A 20,892-nucleotide genomic window follows, 5' to 3' on the forward strand; every position below is an offset into this window, starting at 1 on the left:
GCATAGGTGGTCAGTAATAGAAGGGAGCTTGAAGAGATTGCAAAAAAGATGAGTCGGGCACGAGACAAGGGGAGTGTTAATGGCACTCTAAGGGCTATAGAATGTGCTGACAGTGGCATAAAGGTAAGATAGCAGAATGTGTTATTAGGAGGGAATGTGAGACAGCATATGCAGTGGATGTGAGAGAGTGCGTGCTGTGTAAGTGACCATACTCTGTACGAGACAGTGTGCTGTGTATGTGAGAGAGAGTGTGCTGTGTATGTGAGAGAGTGTGTGCTGTGTATGTGAGAGTGTGTGTGCTGTGTGTTTGAGAGAGTATGTGCTATGTGTGTGAGAGAGGGTGTGCTGTGTGTGTAAGAGAGAGTGTGCTGTGTGTGTGAGAGAGTGTGTGCTGTGTAGGTGAGAGAGTGTGTGTTGTGTACGTGAGAGTGTGTGCTGTGTGTGCGGGAGAGAGTGTGGGCTGTGTGTGTGAGAGTGTGCTGTGTATGTGAGAGAGAGTGTGCTGTGTATGTGAGAGAGAGTATGCTGTGTGTTTGAGTGACTGTGTGCTGTGTGTGTGAGAGAGTGTGTGCTGTGTAGATGAGAGAGTGTGTGTTGTGTACGTGCGAGTGTGTGCTGTGTGTGTGGGAGAGAGTGTGTGCTGTGTGTGTGAGAGAGAGTGCTGTGTATGTGAGAGAATGTGAGTAATTGTACTCTGTGTGTGTGTTCTGGATGAGTGTACTCTATGTGCTGTGTGTACTCTATGTATTCTGGGTGAGTGTACTCTATGTATTCTGGGTGTGTGTGCTCCATGTGCTGTGGGTATTCTATGTGCTTTCTACTCTGTGTGCTCTGTGTTCTGGGTGAGTGTGCTGTGTGTACTCTGTGTACACTATGTGCTGTGTGTACTCTGTGTGCTGTGTGTACTCTGTGTGCTGTGGGTACTCTGTGTGCTGTACACTATGTGCTATGGGTACTCTGTGTGCTGTACACTATGTGCTGTGTGTACTCTGTGCTGTGTGTACTCTGTGCTGTGGGTACTCTGTGTGCTGTGAGTACTCTGTGTGCTGTGGGTACTCTGTGTGCTGTACACTATGTGCTGTGTGTACTCTGTGTGCTGTGTGCACTCTGTGTGCTGTATGCACTCTGTGTGCTGTATGCACTCCGTGTGCTGTGGGTACTCCGTGTGGTGTGGGTACTCCGTGTGGTGTGGGTACTCTGTGTGCTGTGTGTACTGTGTGTGCTGTGTTTACTCTGTGTGCTGTGGGTACTCTGTGTGCTGTGGGTACACTATGTGCTGTACACTATGTGCTGTGCGTACTCTGTGTGCTGTGTGCACTCTGTGCTGTGTGCACTCTGTGTGCTGTGGGCACTCTGTGTGCTGTGGGCACTCTGTGTGCTGTGGGTACTCTGTGTGCTGTGGGTACTCTGTGCTGTGTGTACTCTGTGTGCTGTGGGTACTCTGTGCTGTGTGTACTCTGTGTGCTGTATACTATGAGCTGTGCGTACTCTGTGTGCTGTACACTGTGTGCTGTACACTATGTGTTGTGTGTACACTATGTGCTGTGTGTGCTGTACTCTATGTGGTGTACTCTATGTGGTGTACACTATGTGCTGTGTGTACTCTGTGCTGTACACTCTATGTGGTGTACTCTATGTGCTGTGTCTGGTGTGTCCCCAGGTGAGCTGCTCCAGGTGTCCACCTGCTGACTCCTCCCCCACACTCTCTCCCTCTCTTCAATTGGTCTATCCCCTTGGGCCCCACCCACCCACATCCGTTTCCGCCACACCGGAGGTGACGTCACGCTGTCAACATGCAAAATGGCGGCGCATCATCGGCAGAACACCGCGGCGCGGAGGAAAGTGCAGGTAAGGCCCGGGGCCCAGGCCGGCTCGGCGGATCCCCCGCCCGCAGCCTCTATCCTCCTCACTCCGCCCGGCCGCTCCAGGCCCTGCCTCCCGGGGCCTCTCCCGCTCTCTGCAGCCTGTTCAAATCCAGCGCCTGCAGCCGCTGCCAGGGGGAGGCCAGACTGGACTGCAGTTTATATCTTAGTTCAATAAACCCGTCCATTTAAATAAATACATCTCCACCGTTAATTCCCCTGCAGTCTCTCTATATGGAACCTGCTGTCTACTTGTTTCAGCTCAACCATCATCTGCCAAGTGTTTGCCCCAGTCAATACATTTCTACAGTCTGAAACTGCAGAGGTGCAGTTGTCTCTTTGTGATTTGTGCGGCAGGAATTATCCTTGCACGTTTTATCAGCAGGATTTACCCAATGCTGTGGATGAATTAATGTATGGAGAGTATGTATGTATGATATAGGTACCGTGGCATGGGCTAAGTGACCTGTTTCTGTATTGTTGAAGTCTATGAACTTGCTGTGTGTGAGGGGTGTTTGTCATTTGCTGCCTCAAATTGCTTGCCTCAGTAATCCCCACCAGCAATAGTTCTTGATTTGTTATTCCTCTTTGGTGTTCTGAGAAGGTGTGAGAGTGGTAACTTGCTCACTTGGGCACCAAATTGCCGCCACCTGCACTGTAAAAATTGTGATTCTGCGGAAAGTATCCATGAGAACACCACTCCAGTTGTATACTTTCAGGGTAAGTGACCATGCTATGCAGGTTTCACGTGCCCAACATTGTGCTCCACTGCTACCCAAATAACATCTTCCATTTGATGTATTTTGAAAATGTGTTTCCAAATATCTAACACCCTCTCTGTAGAAAAGCAGACGGTGGAGTGTATTGTCGCAAGTATTGGCTGAAGCAGAGACCGTTGTTTAAGAGAAGTTTGTGCAAATCTTTGAAGATGAGTAAGATGCATAGCAATAGAATACTGATGAAGTTTAAGTTGCTATCTTTGATGAATTTTAAGTTGCTATCTTAGAGTGAGTGCAGACTTCAGGGGTTGTAGAGCCTTCTATGCTGGTACCTTTACAGTCACAAGGTAGAAAGTTTTGTAAAGTCTACAATAGATGACTGGTCTATGGCTAACCATGTTAAGCCTAGTGTTGAGATTAACATATGGTTTACTTTTCTATACATTTAACCAAAGATGCAAAAGTAATTATTCTTGTACTGAGTTTTAGACTACACGCAATCCTCTGGGTTCCAATGATGCTCACAAACCCTTAAACTCTTGTCAAGAGATTTGTGAATTTATCCATACCCACAAAGTTTTTTTTTGTTAGAACCTTGGTGAGACCACATTTGGAATATTGTGTGCAGTTCTGGTCACCGCACTATAAGAAGGATGTGGAAGTGCTGGAAAGAGTGCAGAGGAGATTTACCAGGATGCTGCCTGGTTTGGAGGGTAGGTCTTATGAGGAAAGGTTGAGGGAGCTAGGGCTGTTCTCTGTGGAGCGGAGGAGGCTGAGGAGAGACTTAATAGAGGTTTATAAAATGATGAAGGGGATAGATAGAGTGAACGTTCAAAGACTATTTCCTCGGGTGGATGGAGCTATTACAAGGGGGCATAACTATAGGGTTCATGGTGGGAGATATAGGAAGGATATCAGAGGTAGGTTCTTTACGCAGAGAGTGGTTGGGGTGTGGAATGGACTGCCTGCAGTGATAGTGGAGTCAGACACTTTAGGAACATTTAAGCGGTTATTGGATAGGCCCATGGAGCACACCAGCATGATGGGGAATGGGATAGCTTGATCTTGGTTTCAGATAAAGCTCAGCACAACCTCATGGGCCGAAGGGCCTGTTCTGTGCTGTACTGTTCTATGTTCTAATCCCACAAGTTCCTTAGCTAGCCGTTGTTCCAAATTCGGAGGATATTTACCAAGTACAAGATCAAGGAAATCACACAACTTTAGAAATCACTAGTTTGCCCTCAGTTGCAGTGTTGTCCCGGACAATTCTGGGCACAACACTTTAAGGGGATGAGAAAGATTTGCAAGGATGTTACCAAGGGCTTGAATTACGTGAAGTGATTGAAGAAGCTGATAAAACCAGAAACTGTTGGAAATACTCAGCAGGTCTGGCGTCCTCTGTAGGAAGAGTTACGGAATTGTTATGACGCAGAAGGAGGCCATTCAGCCCATCATGTCTGTATTGGCTCTTCGAATGAGCATTTGACTAAGTACATTCTCCTGCCTTTTTCCCCTGCACATTGTTTCTATTCAAATAAGCAACTAATGTCTTCTGGAATGCTTTGGTTGAACCTGTCTCCACCAGACTTGCAGACAGTGCATTCCAGACCCGAACCATTCGCTGCGTGAACAAGTTTTTTCTCGCATCGTATTTGCTTTTTTTGCAAATCACTACTTAAATTTCTGCCCTCGCGTTCTTGATCCTTTTACGAGCCGGAACAATTTTTCCCGATCTCCTCTGTCCAGCCCCCTCATGATTGTGAACATTTCTATTAAATATCCTCTTAGCCTTCCTCTCTCCAAGGAGAACAGTCCAAATTTCTCTTATCTATGTAACTGCAGTTGCTTATCCCTGGAGTTGACGTTTGAGGCCGGTGATTCTTCAGAACTGCTGAAGGGTATTCAATTTGAAACATTAACTCTCTCTTCACAAAGATTGCCAGAGCTGCTGAATCTTGCCAACATTTTGTTTTTAATGCAGATTTCCAGCATCTGCAGTATTTTACCTCTTAATTAACCTGTGATTATTTGCAGAGCAGAGAAGAGACAGTTAATAAAGCTACTCAAGATTATAAAGGGTTTTGATCGAACAAGTGGAACCTCTTTTCTCAGGTAGATGGATGGGCAACTACAGGCAGAGAGTTAAAATAATTAACAAAAGAGGAAATGGGAAAATATATTTCATGTATGGCTGTAAAAATCTGAAAGCCACTGTTTGATAGGATAATGGAATCAGATTCCATAGCAACTTTTGAAAGGCAATCAGATGTGCCTAATTTTCAGGGGAATGACTAATTTGTGGAACTAAAGTAGACAGTTTTGGGCATGATGAGCCAAATGACCTCCTTCTGTGCTGTAGGATTCTATGCTCTGTCACCACTGCATTTTTCATACAAACTGGCAACTTTGGATGTCATTATATACTTATTTGTGGCACAGTGCTTTCTTAGCTCTGTGCCTTATGTTTTAAAATGTCGAGGTACTGTTGTAACGTGTCAAGTACTATCACAGTTGAAATTCCTCAAGTCTGAAATAGTTTGTGGTAGCAATCGCTTCATCGACTGTCAGTGACAAATGCTGTATATCACTGCAGTACCCTAGATCCTGTGACATTGTATCACCTTGTGTTGTCAGTGTGCTGATTGCTCTAGCCAGAATGCAGCACTCCTAATCCAGCACACTATCAAGCTTGCAGCTTAAGAATGTGTTAACTGCGTCTTTGCAGTACCTGCCTGAACTTGGAGGCTGCAACTTTATCCAAAAATAAAATTGCTGTCTTCATATTAATTTCACACTGACCATTTCAACACTTTGTTCCTCAAGAAAGCTAGCGTTTGATACAAGGTGAACGGAGACTAGTTTAAAAATGCTCAGGGCACAGAGATGCACCTTGGAAAGATTTGACACAATACTAAAAATTAGACAACTGGAAGAACAATTTAATCAGTATGCCCCAAGAGCTCTCGGTGTATTAGTATTTTTCATCTTTCTGAGGTGAAGTATTGACTTTCCTTATTTAATTGTTGAAGGTCAGTGTTTGAATGCAAAGCTGGGCTAGTTAGGTAGATGTGGTACCTTTTTGGAAAACGTGATTAATTGTGATTCAGTGATTAGTTCTGTTGCAGAATGGAAATTGAGGTTATGTAGATTTGTTTGTTTGACCATGAATTTGGGTCCAAAATGAGCAATTGGACGTATGGCACAGTGGTTAGCACTGCTGCCTCACAGCGTCACGGACCCAGGTTCGATTCCCGGCTTGGGTCACTGTCTACGCGGAGTCTGCATGTTCTCCCTCTGTCGGCGTGGGTTTCCTCCAGATGCTCCAGTTTCCTCCCACAGTCATAAGATGTGCTGGTTAGGTGCATTGGCCATGCTAAATTCTTCCTCCGTGTACCTGAACAGGCGCCGGAGTGTGGTGACTAAAGGATTTTCACAGTAACTTCATTGCGATGTTAATGTGAGCCTACTTGTGACACTAATAAATAAACTAAAAGGCTGTTGTTTTAAGCAGCAGGGGTAATGTAAATAAGTCACACGATGTAATGTGTCTAAAAGGTGTGGTTATATGTGATGTAGCTTTTTATTTTGCAGTCCCTGAAGCTCTGAAAATTTATAGGGGGAAATGAAAAGTTGATATATACTTGATTTATTATTGTCACATGCACTGGTATACAGTGAAAAGTATTGTTTCTTGTGCGCTATACAGACAAAGCATACAGTTTCCTAGATTACATAGGGGAGAAGGAAAGGAGAGGGTGCAGAATATAGTGTTACAGTCATAGCTAGGGTGTAGAGAAAGATCAATTTAATATAAGGTAGGTCCATTCAGAAGTCTACAGAAATTTGAACGTTTCTGCCACGTTTGTCAGGTCATAGTCCCTATCTACTGCAACTGGAGTTTCAAGCGGAACAAACAAAAAGTATTTGGGATTAAATGAGCTGAAATGTAATTGTAAGAAAAGACAGGGTGGGAGGGGTAAGATTGACAGTTGTGATTCTTTTCTGTTGTTCGCATTTGATATTTTTCCCCTCCTTTTAAATTATTTGCAACACTTTTTTCGTTGAAAAGTTATTGATGTACGGACATTTCCCCAGATGTTTCAGTTTTGATGCACAAAGATGTTTTATTTGCTTGGTCCTAAATAGTTCTAAAATACTGCACTCAAAATAGTGGTAGTGTGGGCCCCAAGGTTTAGCTGCAGGAAGACTGGGCATCAGGCAGACGGTTTGACAACACAAAATTTGGAGTTTGCACGTTCTCCCTGTGTCTGCGTGGGTTTCCTCCGGGTGCTAGAGTTTCCTCCCACACTCCAAAGATGTGTGGGTTAGGTTAATTGGCCATGTTAAATTGCCTCTTAGCGTCAGGGGGACTAGCAGGGTAAATACGTGGAGTTACTGGGATAGTTGTGGGATTGTTGTCAGTGCAGATTCAATGGGCTGATTGGCCTTTTTCTGCACTGTAGGGATTCTGTGAATCAGTGGATGAGTCAAGTGAGGTGGTGGAGTGGTAGAGATGAGTGTTAGTAGCAGATGCCCGGAAGCAGAGCCTCACTGATTTGGCCAAAAGGCAACATTTGGATAAAAAGATTAAGGATGAATGGTTGGCAGAAACTACAGGTGGTTGCCTGGGGAGAGAAACCATTGCTGGAGATGGCCTAGCTGTGGTGGGGAAGTTCAGAATGGCAGCATGCAAGGGCAATTCAATGGATGTGGACAATGGAGGAAAAGTGTTGGAGAAAGTTAATGATCAACTGTGTCAAAAATTGTGAAGAGATGAAGCTGAGAATTGATGCATCATCACACTGGTTGTTTGTGACTTTGGTTAGGGCAATTTTTGTCCATTGTGATGGGGTGGTGGGAGGGGGGGAGGGTGTGATAGTGAGTTGCCTATTTGGAGGCATTCCGGCTGGGTGGGCATGGAGCTGGAAAGGACCAACATGTTTGAGGACCTTGGAGAGTAAAGAGGTAAATTGAGATGAGGCAGTGGTTAGTGAGAACAGGAGTTAAAAATAAGTTTTATTTTTGAGGGGCAGATGTCAGTTTTGACCGGGAGATAATGCCTGAAGAGACAACTATTTGCAGTCATTCCGAAAGTAAGGGGCAAAAGGAAATGTGGGTGATGGGGAGGTTTTAGTGAGAATGGGCTCCAGGGAATAGGAGGTGGGTTTCCTGAAGGGAATATGTACGAGAGATTGAGCCCCATTGTTCAGATTTGCTTGTGCCCCTGCCTTCTTAGCACCAAACCCACATCTTTATCTCACTTTTTCTCATATGTACTCTCACCTTGACCATCAGACCAACTACCTGCTCTCTTGACCTTTTCCCATTAAACTGATGGCTCAGACGCTAGCAAACATTGTAAATTATTTCCTCTCCTCAATTACTATCAACTTCCCTTTCATAACCAATATTTGTCTTAAGAAAGCTATCCTAGACCTTTACTGCCCATCGCCAACATCCCTTTAAGTTCTTTAACACGTCACCCCTCAAATCTGCATCTCACTTTTTCTTTTCAACTTTGTGGGTGTCCTGCACCAAGTGCTTTGGCTTTTTGCTTTGCTTTCAGTTTTCAAGGATAACATATGATTTTGAACCAAAAGTGCCTCCACTACTTTGGTTATTTTCTTTGTAAAAATGTGTCCTGCATCATGTGGGAAGAAGTGAAACATTGTAAATGCCATGTTGATCTGTATGTTATCCAAGTTTTGCTGTGCATGATCAAATAGTCCTTTGTAATCTATAAATAGCTCACTACCAAGGTACTTAAAGCTTGCAGTAGCTCTACCACCAATGACAATTGTGGATCTATCTAATCTGCACTTGATTTTACAAAGGATGCACATTATTACAGTGAAGCAATGGTGTTCGGTCTTGGATGATTTGAGATAAATTGAGCTAATGCGTAATATCACAATGGCTCTCAACGTTTGGGATAAACATGCAACTATAGCCATTTGCTGCAGATAACCATTCAAAACCAATATTTGAAAGAGGTCTACAAAATTGAGAGGCATATTCAGGGTGGATAGTCAGGCTTTTTCCCAGGGTGAAGTGTCAATTACAAGGGGGCACAGGTTCAAGGTGAGAGGGGGAAAGTTTAAGGGAGATGTACTGGGAAGTATTTCACTGAGTGGTGGGTGCCTGGAACGCGCTGCCAGAGGATGTGGTGGAAGCAGGCACGTTAGCAACAGTTAAAGACATCTGGAATCGATATAGAGGGATACGGACTGAGTAAGGGCAGAAGGTTTTTTTTAGTTTAGTTAGGACATTATGATCGGCACAGGCTTGGCGAGCCAAAGGATCTGATCCTGTGCTGTACTTTTCTTTGTTCTTAGTTCTTTTGAGTGTGCAGGCAAGACGGAGCATGGAATATACCCAATTAAACATAGGAATGTCCAGAATTTTACTGGTCTATTAGATAATGAAAAGTTTAAATGTAGTCAAACAGTCTACCTGGCGGCTGTTCAGACTTCATAATCTTTGAAGTTTGAAGCACTGTGCTTCACAAAAGGTTTGAAATGTAAGTGCACCAGATTGAAGTCAAAATAGCACAAGGCTATCTTTATGAAGTCTCGGCAATTCTGATCAATCAATTCACACTGATTTTTAAGAGTGTATTCATAGAATCCCTACAGTGCCGAAGCAGGCCATCGAGTCTGCACCGATTCTCCGACACAATATCTCACCCAGGTCCTCTCCCCCACCCTATTCCTATACCTGCAAAAAAAAACTGCTAGCTTTTTTTGCCTCAACCACACATTTACCATGGCCAATCCACTGAACCTGCACATCTTTGGACTGTGGGAGGAAACCGGAGCACCCGGAGGAAACCCACGCAGACACGGGGAGAGTGTACAAACTCCACACAGACAGTCACCCAAGGCCGGAATTGAACCAGGGTCCCTGGCACTGAGAGGCAGCAGTGCTTGCCACTGTGCTGCCCTTTTTTTCTATGTCAAGTGAGCATTATAACAAAGCCAGCATTTGTTGCTTACCCCTAATTGCCCTCGAGAAAATAGAACGAGCTGCCTCCTTGAACCAGTCCATGGAGCGAGGGACATCTGCAATGCTGTTAAGGAGGGGAGTTCCCTGCAGTGCATTTGTAGATGATACAAATTGTTGCTATTGTGCATTGGTGGTGGAGGGAATCAATGTTTAAGGTGGTCGATGCCAATCAAGCGAGCTGCTTTGTCCTGGATGGTATCGAACTTCTTGACTGTTGTTGAAGCTGCGCTCGTCCAAGCAAGTGGATACTATGCCATCATACACCTGACTTGTGCCTTATAGATAGTGGGCAGGCTTTGGGGAGTTGACCAAATTGTTACAGTACAGGCCCTTTGGCGTCTGTCGGCTTTCCGAAGGAACAATTCGCTGAAGGCCATTGCTCCACCTTCTTTCTTCCTGTAACCTTGCACGTTCTTCCTTTTCGGATAATTCAATTGCCCCTTGAATGCCTCAATTGAACCTCCACCAGACCTGCAGGCAGTGCATTCCAGATTTTAACCATGAAAAAGTGTCTCCTCATTTTCTTCTTTTGCCAATTACCTGCCTCAAAGTTCTGAGTTTCTGATCTGCTCTTGTAGCTGCGATATTTATGTGGCTGGTTCAGTTCATTTTCTGATCAATGGTTATCCCCCCAGGATATGATTCGTGGGGGATTGTCAAGGTTGGATTCTCTAATTTGTGTGCAGGGAACGTAACTTGCCACTTATCAGCCCAAGCCTGAATATTGTCCAGTTCTTGCTACACATGGACTCAGACTGCTTCAGTATCTGAGGAGATGTGAATGTAATGTGCAAAGTCATGGATGTTACAAGTGTCGTGGATGACCATATGTGCAGGAAGTGCTTCAGCTGTAGAAACTTGAGCTCTGGGGTTTCAGAGCATGAGCGCCAGCTGGAATCACTGTGGCACATCTATGAGGCTGAGACAACATGTTCGGAGAGGTGGTCACAGCTTAAGGGCCTGGAGGCTGAAAGGGAATGGGTGACCACCAAGCAGTCCAAGAGAACTAGGCAGGTAATGCAAGAGGCCCCTGGAGTTGCACTCCAAAATTTATTTTCTGTTTTGGCAACTTGCGTGGGTGCTCGTTCCTCAGAGGAGTGCAGTCAGAGCCAGGTTTGTGGCACCACGAGTGTCTCAGCTGTACAGGAGGGGAGGAAGAAGGGGAGATCAATATTGAAAGGGGATCCATTAGTTAGGGGAACAGTCAAGCGTTCCTTTGGCCGTAGATGTGACTGTAGGATGTACGTTGCTTTCCTGGAGCCAGAGTCAAGGATGCTGCGGGACAGTCTTCTGAGGGAGGGCGAGCAACCAGAGGTTGTGTTCCGCATTGGTACCAATGACATTGGTAGGAAAGGGGACAAGGTCTTCCAGTCAGAATTCAGGGAGATAGGTAAAAAAGTAACAAGCAGGGGGGGGGGGGGGGGGGGGGGGGGGGGGCTCGGCGAGAGGCAAACCAGAATGCACAAAGTACTGGGAGGGACAGATATAACTAGTATGGAGAATAGTAAGTTAATAGGTGAAGCCGGAGTAAGTAATGTCTAAATCAGGATTTCTGTGTATGTCTCCTCTTCTTCGGTGATCACTCTCTAACGAGAGTGATTGTCCACCTAAGAAACTGTGTTACTGGCCGTGGGTCTTTGCGTGGCTGATGAGCCCTATCCAGAGCTGCATCTTCACCACACACTTGGAAGGTGGGTTCGGTCCTTGGAATCTAGATCGCTGAGATTCCTTTCTCAGGCTCCTTTTTTGGGCCTCCTCTTGCCATCGGATGTGCTCGAGGAATTGTGCCACTTCAATCAGGAAGTTCCTCCAAGTAGGAATCTCCCGATAAAGGGTCTCCCAGGCATTAATGTCTACGTTGCATTTCTTGAGGTAAGCCTTCAGGGTGTCTTAGAAGCTCTTCCTTTGTCCTCCTCTTGTTCGGGAGCCAAAGAATCATAGAATAGAATCCTGACAGTATAGAAGGAGGCCATTCGGCCCATTGAGCCTGCAGGACTCCTCAGCAAATGGCCAGCCCAGTGGAATTGGTTTCGGATGATCATGGCCTTGATGTTGGTGCTCTAGGTTCCTTCAAAGACGCTGATGTGAGTATGCCTGTCCTCCCAGCTGATGCGAAGAATCTGTCTCAAGACAGTGTTGATGGTACCTCTACAAGGCCTTGAGGTGGCGTTTGTCAGTTGTGTAAAAGAGGTGGGAGTACACAAGGATCTTGCTATCAGTACGAATTTCACGGTCATTACGGTGTGCATCCGAAGGCAGTGCTTGCAGATTGGATGTTGGATCTCTGCACTGATGTCGATGAGAGGTGGCTCCCTGGCAGGGGAAACTTTGCATATTTGGGAGGGGTTCTCCATTAAATTTGATGGAGGGAGAGACGATCCTGCCCTGGAGTGGGCTGGTAAAGGACTTGAGTCTTCTAGCGATTGAAGCTGAGACCGATTCTTCAATATGCTCCCGTGAAGATGTCCATCATGGCTTGGAGATTCTCTTCTGAGTGTGTGGCAATGGCGATGTAATCCATGTACTGAAGTTCCATGAGTGATGTCAGTGTCATTTTCTTCTTGAATTCAAACCGATTTGAGGTTGAAAACCTCCTGCCCATCCTGTGGACGATGTTCACTCCACTGGGAGGCTAGTTCTTGACAAGGTGAAGGATGGTGGTGATGAAGATGGAGAAAAGGATGGGGAAATCCCTGCTTGACTCCAGTCTTTAAAGTTTATTAGTGTCACAAGTAGGCTTACATTAACACTGCAATGAAGTTACTGTGAAAATTCCCTAGTCGCCACACTCCGGCACCTGTTCAGGTACACTGAGGGAGAATTTAGCACAGCCAATGCATCTCACCAGCATGTCTTTTGTATTGACCTCGAAGGTTTCTCTGTTATTTCCATCAATGAGGACTATTGCTGACATCTTGTCCTGGAGGAGTCGGAGGATGTTGATGAATTTCTCTGGACAGCCGACATTTGAGAGGGTCTTCCCTGGCAATTCCCGATTGACTTGAGTCAGAAGCCTTGGTCAGATCAATGAAGGCCATGTAGAGTGGTTGATGTTGCTCCTGGCATTTCTCTTGAAGTTGTTGCAGTGAAAACATTCCAATGAGATGCATAGCAACGTTCCAATGAGACAGGGAAGTTATCGTAGGTTACAGGAACTGTGGTGTACAAAGGCTGTAATGAAGCTAGTCAAGAAGAAAAGAAAAACTTACAAAAGGTTCAGGGAGCTAGGTAATGTTAGAGATCTTGAAGAGTATACGGCTAATAGGAAGAATCTTAAGAAGGAAATTAGGAGAGCCAGAAGGGGTCATGAGAAGGCCTTGGCAGGCAGGATTAAGGAAAACCCCAAGGCATTTTACAAGTATGTGAAGAGCAAGAGGATAAGACGTGAAAGAATAGAACCAATCAAGTGTGATGGTGGGAAAGTTTGTATGGAACCGGAAGAAATAGCAGAGGTACTTAATGAATACTTTACTTCAGTATTCACGATGGAAAAGAATCTTGGTGGTTGTAGTGCAGACTTGCAGCGGACTGAAAAGCTTGAGCTTGTAGATATTAAGAAAGAGGATGTGTTGAAGCTTTTGAAAAGCATCAAGTTAGATAAGTCGCCGGGACCGGATGGGATGTACCCCAGGCTACTGTGGGAGGCGCGGGAGGAGATTGCTGAGCCTCTGGCGATGATCTTTGCATCATCAATGGAGACGGGAGAGGTTCCGGAGGATTGGAGGGTTGCGGATGTTGTTCCCTTATTCAAGAAAGGGAGTAGAGATAGCCCTGGAAATTATAGACCAGTGAGTCTAACCTCAGTGGTTGGTAAGTTGATGAAGATCCTGAGAGGCAGGACTTATGAACATTTGGAGAGGTATAATATGATTAAGAATAGTCAGCATGGCTTTGTCAAAGACAGATCATGCCTTACGAGCCTGTTTGAATTTTTTGAGGATGTGACTAAACACATTGATGAAGGAAGAGCAGTAGATGTAGTATATATGGACTTCAGCAAGGCATTTGATAAGGTGCCCAATGCAAGGCTTATTGAGAAAGTGAGGGGGCATGGGATCCAAGGGGACATTGCTTTGTGGATCCAGAACTGGCTTGCCCACAGAAGGCAAAGAGTGGTTATAGATGGGTCATATTCTGCATTGAGGTCGGTCACCAGTGGAGTGCCCCAGGGATCTGTTCTGGGACCCTTACTCTTTGTGATTTTTATAAATGACCTGGATGAGGAAGTGGAGGGATGGGTTGGTAAGTTTGCTGATGGCTCAAAGGTTGGAGGTGTTGTGGATAGTGTGGAGGGATGTCAGAAGTTGCAGCAAGACATTGATAGGATGCAAAACTGGGTGGAGAAGTGGCAGATGGAGTTCAACCCAGATAAGTGAGAGGTGGTTCATTTTGGCAGGTCAAATAGGATGGTGGGATATAATAATGGTAGGACTCTTGGCAGAGTGGAAGATCAGAAGGATCTTGGAGTCCGAGTTCATAGGACGCTCAAAGCAGCTGTGCAGGTTGAGGCTGTGGTTAAGAAGGCTTATGGTGTACTGGCCTTCATCAATCGAGAAATTGAGTTCAGGAGTCGTGAGATAATGTTGCAGCTATATAAGACCCTGGTCAGACCCCACTTGGAGTACTGTGCTCAGTTCTTGTCGCCTCATTACAGGAAGGATGTGGAAGCCATAGAAAGGGTGCAGAGGAGATTCACAAGGATGTTGCCAGGGTTGGGGAGCATACCTTATGAGGATAGGTTGAGTGAGCTCGGTTTTTTCTCCTTGGAGAGACGAAGGATGAGGGGTGACCTGATAGAGGTGTACAAGATGTTAAGAGGTATTGATCGAGTGGATAGTCAGGCTTTTTCCCAGGGCTGAAATGGTTGCCACAAGAGGACACAGGTTTAAGGTGCTGGGGAGTAGGTACAGAGGAGATGTCAGGGGTAAGTTTTTCACTCAGGGGGTGCTGGGTGCGTGGAATGGGCTGCCGGCAACGGTGGTGGAGGCAGATTCAATAGGGTCTTTTAAGAGACTTTTAGATAAGTACATGGAACTTAGTAAGATAGAGGGTTACAGGTAAGCCTAGTAATCGCTAAGGTAGGGACATGTTCGGCACAACTTTGTGGGCTGAAGGGCCTGTATTGTGCTGTAGTTTTTCTATGTTTCTAAAACCATGTCCAGTGTTCCACTGTTTGATCGGAAGACACACTGGTTTTCCAGAAGGATTACTTCAAAGTCTGGAAGATGGTGGCTTGTGAGGATTTGGGGGGTGATCTTCCCAGCGTTGGAGAGTCGGGGGATTCCTCAATAGTTCCCATGGTCCACTTTGTCTCCCTTTGAGAAGATGGTGCGATGACGGTACTCCTAAGGTCGGCAGCAATTCCTTCTCTGTCCCAGACTTTCAGGAACAGCTGATGGAGGTGACTGATCTCTTTTCCTCCAAGTTTGAAAATCTCCATTGGAATCCCGTCCATTTCTGCGGCTTTTCCATTCTTCATGTGTTTAATGGCTTGTCCGACTCTGTCCACGTTTGGTGGGAGTCCAAGATCACTTTTGAAGGGGAATTGGGGAATTTCCTCAAGCACGTCCTCATTTATTTGAATGCACAAAGTGTAGTAAATAAGATTGGGGAGTTACAGGCACTGATTGCATTGTGGAAATATGATGTGCTGATAATCTCACTCAAGGGAGGGCAGGACTGGGTGCTAAATATTCTTGGGTATAAGGCTTTCAGAACAGATAGGAAAGGAGGGGGTGACACTATTGGTCAAGGAGAGTGTTGCAGTGCTGGGGGAAGAGGATATCCCAGAGGGTTCAAGGACAGAATGACTTTGGCTGGAGTCGAGGAACAAATAGGATGCAGTTACATTACTGATAGACTATCAACTGGTAGGAAGGATGTAGAAGAACAATTCTGCAGGGAAATTGCAGAGGTGCAAACATTAGAGCGTAGTTATATAGGCTCTTAAATTTCCCAAATGTAGATTTGGTCAGTGAAAGGTTGGAGAGGGATAAAAGTCCCTTGATTGTGTTCAGGAAAATATTCTATAGCAGTATGTCCAGTCCACCAAGAAAGGATGCACTATTGGACCTGGTTCTTAGAAATTAGGTCAGCCAAGTCTAGTGTCAGCAGGGGAACATCTAGGAGACAGTGATCATCGTATTTTAAGGTTTAGGATAGGCAATCCAAAGTAAAAATAATTAACTGGGGGAGAGCCATCTTCACTGATTTGATTTATTATTGTCACATGTATTAATATACAGTGAAAAGTATTGTTTCTTGCGCGCTATACAAAGCATACCGTTCATAGAGAAGGAAAGGACAGGGGTGCAGAATGTAGTGTTACAGTCATAGCTAGGATGTAGACAAAGATCAACTTAATGAGGTAGGTCCATTCAAAAGTCTAATGGCAGCAGGGAAGAATCGGTTGGTGTATGACTTCAGACTTTTGTATCGTTTGTATCAATGGGGCAAAAATGGAGCTGGGCCAGTTAGACTGGAACAAAAGGTTCACGGGAAAAACTGTGGCTGAGCAATTGGATAGCTTCAAAACAGAAACGGTCTGGACATAGTCAAATTATATTCATGTGAAGGGAAACGTTAGACAAATCCAGAGCTCGCTGGATGAAAAAGGAGATAGAAATTACGATGAGGAAGAAAATGTTTGCTTATCGTATAGAATCATAGAACCCCACAGTGTAGAAGGTTGCCATTCGCCTCATTGAGTCTGCACTGACAACAATCCCACCCTATCCCCGTAACCCCACGTATTTACTCTGCTAGCCCCCCGACACTAAGGGTCAATTTAGCATGGCCAGTCAATCTAACCCACACATCTTTGGACTGTGGGAGGAAACCAGAGCACCCGGAGGAAACAAACGCAGACATGGGGAGAACATGCAAACTCCACACAGACAGTGACCCAAGGCCGGAATTGAACCCGGGTGCCAGGTAGAAAATACAGTTGAGAACCAATTATAATAAAGAAGGTTAGAAGGGAGGTGAAAAAGCACGTTAGAGAAGCGAAGAGGGATTATGAGAAAAGACTGTCAGCCAACATAAAGTGGAATCCTGAAGTCCTAAACGAATACAGCTTTGTGTAATCTCCCCTTTAGCGGCTCGATGGCACAGTGGTTAGCACTGCTGCCTCACAGCGCCAGGGACACGTGTTTGATTCCCGACTTGGGTCACTGTCTGTGTGGAGTTTGCACATTCTCCTGGTGTTTGCATGGTTTCCTCCGGGTGCTACGGCTTCCTCCCACATTCCAAAGATGTGCAGGTTAGATGGATTGGCCATGCTAAATTCTCCCTCAGTGCACCCGATCAGGCGCCGGAGTGTGGCGACTAGGGGATTTTCACAGTAACTTCATTGCAGTGTTAACATAAACCCACTTGTGACTAATAAATACACTTCTTTTTTTACTTTAAGTCTTCTCCAGGCATATAAATAAATAAATGGTGAGTAGGGCCAATTAGGGACCCAAGAGGAGATTTGCACATGGAGACTGGGGGCTTGACTAAGCTATTAAATACATTCTTTGCATCTGTTTTTATCAAGAAGGTTGCTACTACCCAAACCATGGCGATCGGCAAGGAAACTCTGTCTCTAGAAAGATTCAGAATTGACGAGGAGAAAGTGCTAAATAGACTATAAATACTGAAAGTTGACAAGGCAGTGGGACCAGATGAGATGCATCCGAGGGTATTGAAGGAACTGAGAATGGAAATTGTAGGGGCACTGATCATAATCTCCCAGTCTTCTCTCGACTTGGCGGAGGTGCCAGAGGACTAGAAAATTGAAAATGGTACACCCTTGTTCAGAAAAGATCACTCCAGCAATTACAGAAGTCAGTTTTACACTAGTGGTGGGAAAACTTCTAGAAACAATTATTTAGGGTCACGTGAAAAATATGGGTTGATTGTGAAGAGGCACCATGGATTTCTAAAGAGGAAATAATGTTTATAACTTGGTAGGTTTTTTGAGGAGGTAGCAGGGTCGATAAGGGTAATGCTGTTGATGTGATGTACATGGACTTTCAGAAGGCATTCGATACAATTCCACGCACTGACTTAAGAAAAGTTATAGGGAATAAAAGGGACAGTAGCAACGCGGATACAAAATTGGCTGAATGATAGGAAGCAGAGAGTAATGGTCAATGGATATTTTTTGGGCTGAAAAAATATTTCCAATGGAGTTCTCCAGGGGTCAGTATTGGGACCCTTGCTTTTCCTGATGTATATTAGTGATTTAGAACTTGGTGTGCAGGGGGCAATTTCAAAGTTTGCCGATGACTCAACTTGTAAGTATTGTAAACTGTGAAGAGGACAGTGTAGATCTTCAAAAAGACATAGACAAGTTATTGGAGTGGGCAGATAGGTAGCAAATGAAGTTCAGTGCGGAGAGGTGTGAGTGATGCGTTTTGGTAGGAAGAACATGGAGAGGCAACAAAGGGTAAAATTCTTAAAGGGATGCAGGAACAGAGGGAGCTAGGTGTATATGCACATAGATCATTGAAGGTGTCAGGACAGATAGAGAGAGCAGTTGATTAAACATACAGTATTCTGGACTTTATTGATCGGGACAAGGAGATTATGCTGAATTTATACAAGACACCAGTTCGACCTCAGCTGGAATATTGTGTACAGTTCTGGACACTAGCTATATGAAGGATGTTAACCCACCGAGAATGCTGAAGAGGTTTACAAGAATGGTTCCAGTGATGAGAAATGTATAGATTGGAGAGATTGGAACTGTTTTCCCTAGAGAGAAGAAGGCTAAAGGGAACTTTGATAGAGGTTTTCAAAATCATGAGGGGCTGGGCACAGATAGGGAGAAACTGTTCCTGCTCATAAAAGGATCAAGAACGAGGGGGCACAGATTTAAAGTGATTTGTAAAAGAAGCAAATGTGATATGAGAAACTTTTTCACAGTGGTTGAGGTCTGGAATGCACTGCCTGGAAGTGTGGTGGAGGCAGGTTCAATTCAGGCATTCAGGATGGTTACTTGAATATAAGCAATGTGCAGGGGTATGGCACTAAGTCACGATACTCGTTTGGAGATTCGGTGATGGGGCCACATGGCCTCCTCCTGGACCGTAACAATTCTGTGCTTCTGTGAGCATTGTGCAATCGTCCGGGGGCGGCACGGTAGCACAGTGGTTAGCACTGCTGCTTCACAGCTCCAGGGACCTGGGTTCAATTCCCGGCTTGGGTCACTGTCTGTGTGGAGTTTGCACATTCTCCTCGTGTCTGCGTGGGTTTCCTCCGGGTGCTCCAGTTTCCTCCCACAATCCAAAGATGTGCCGGTTAGGTTGATTGGCCAGGTTGAAAATTGCCCCTTAGAGTCCTGAGATGCGTAGGTTAGAGGGATTAGCGGGTAAATATGTGGGGGTAGGGCCTGGGTGGGATTGCGGTCGGTGCAGACTCGATGGGCCGAATGGCCTCCTTCTGTACTGTAGGGTTTCTATGATCTCTTTCTATGATCCACGAACATCCACACTTCTGACCTTATGATGACCCCCCCCCCCCCCCCCCCCCCCCCTATTCTCATTGACTCCAGTTTTTCCAGGACTCCAAGCTGTCACGTTTGGTCAAATGCTGCCTTGAGGTCTAGGACAATCACTTAATCAATGTTCACTAAAATTGTTTTAATAGTGCTGAGTATTAGAATGTGGAACCCGATACTCCTTGAAATGGCTGAGGTGTACAGCAGTGATGTGTTTGAGGAGAAACTAAATAAATGCATGAGGGTGGATGGATTAGAATGATGTCTTACTAAGGTGAGATGAAAGCCTATTTCTTCATGACAGAGTTCATGTATTGTAAATATAAAAATAACTTAACGTTGCTTCCTCCTGTACAAACATTTCTTGCTAATGTGTAAATGTGTTCTGTAGTTTGCTGTAATACTGTGGAGATCAAAATATTTTGGGTCCTGGGTGAACAAGCTGCCATCTTCAAGGCTTCTTGGAGTGCAAAAATACTTTTGACGCTTGGAAGGATAAAATGATTCAAGGAATCTTTGGTGCTTTTCAGTTACTGAAGTGATTGATTCACATCCTATCAAAATATAGAATGCAACCCATTAATAAAAATAAGCATGAGTGATTACTGAAGATGGTAATTCCTAAGGGTGATGGGCAGATTAATTGTGTTGGTCCCAACGCAGTATGTTTTTGCATCACATAATTGGGTCCTATGCTGTGTATAGTCAATATCACAATTGATTTACTTTAATATATATATGTTAGGGTGGCTTGCAATTTTCTCTCCGCGGCAAGGAAACGAGTACAGTTGTCAACAGAGCTTTTGCATGCTCATCAGTGGAGATCTCCAGTGTCTACCCTCCACAGAGGACCTGTGGTGTATGTGAACAGGGAGACAACATCGAGGCTCTTCAATTAATTATATTGCAGTATCCTCGCTGAGACACGCGAAGACTAAAGCGGGGAGTTTTTTTAAAACAAAAGGAAATGTAAGTGACATAAATCATGTATGGAAAGTAAAATAAAGATTGGGAAATATAATTGTGATTAAAAGAGAGAAAAACAAATAAAGTTAAAACTTCAATGTAATAATTTTCTAAGGGAGTCAGATTCCACTTGTAAAATTAACTTTTCAGGGCCAAATAGGTTGATCGGCAGTAATTGTCACTTATTGTACTATTTTAAAAACTCACTCCTGAATGTACCAATCCTGACTTTTTTTGGCCAACTTTTTAAAAATTAATTTGTGGGACATGTGTGTCACTGGCTGGCCAGCATTTATTACCCATCTCTAGTTGCCCTTTAACTGACTGGCTTGCTAGACAATGGTTTCATGGTCAATAGATTATTAATTCCAGATATTTTTTATTGAATTCAAATTTCACCATCTGCTGTGGCGAGATTCAAACCCGGGTCCCCCTAACATTAGTTTCTGGATTAGTAGTCCAGCGATAATACCACTAGGCCATCGCCTCCCCTACTGAGTAAGTACCCAAGATTCATGGCATTACAGTGGTTTCAATGTCAAATCTCTTGGCAAGGACCACAACTGAGGAAGGATTGGGAATCTCTGCAGCAGCTTGTGGATTTCAAACTTTATGTGTGAGGACAGCAAAAGCTCCTGTCAGATGTTCTCTGATAACAGCGAGTGCTGATATCTTCGCCATCATTATTACAGCAAGATTCAGGGCCATTATGTTATCTTCTGTGGATATTTACCCCGTTGAAAACAGTTAAGTGCTCCATTAATGTGAAGTGTTTTCTGATGCATGCTTGGATAGCTCATTGTAAAGTGGAAAATATAATGATGCCTTTTAAGAAGTGAACGATTTATTGAAG

At 44.7% G+C, this 20,892-nt stretch overlaps 1 protein-coding gene across 1 annotated transcript in view; it reads left to right on the forward strand.

Moving 5' to 3' along the window:
- Positions 1–1,771: 1,771 nt before the first annotated feature.
- The window catches only part of wdr48a (WD repeat domain 48a), a 132,142-nt gene continuing 113,021 nt past the window's right edge, over positions 1,772–20,892 (forward strand). Inside the window, exon 1 of the mRNA XM_078231657.1 lies at positions 1,772–1,848. Coding sequence (XP_078087783.1) covers positions 1,801–1,848 — 48 coding nt within the window. The 5' untranslated portion in view covers positions 1,772–1,800. The remainder of the gene's footprint in view (positions 1,849–20,892) is intronic.

The sequence above is a fragment of the Mustelus asterias genome, chromosome 2 (genome assembly GCF_964213995.1).
Source record: "Mustelus asterias chromosome 2, sMusAst1.hap1.1, whole genome shotgun sequence".
NCBI lineage: Eukaryota > Metazoa > Chordata > Chondrichthyes > Carcharhiniformes > Triakidae > Mustelus > Mustelus asterias.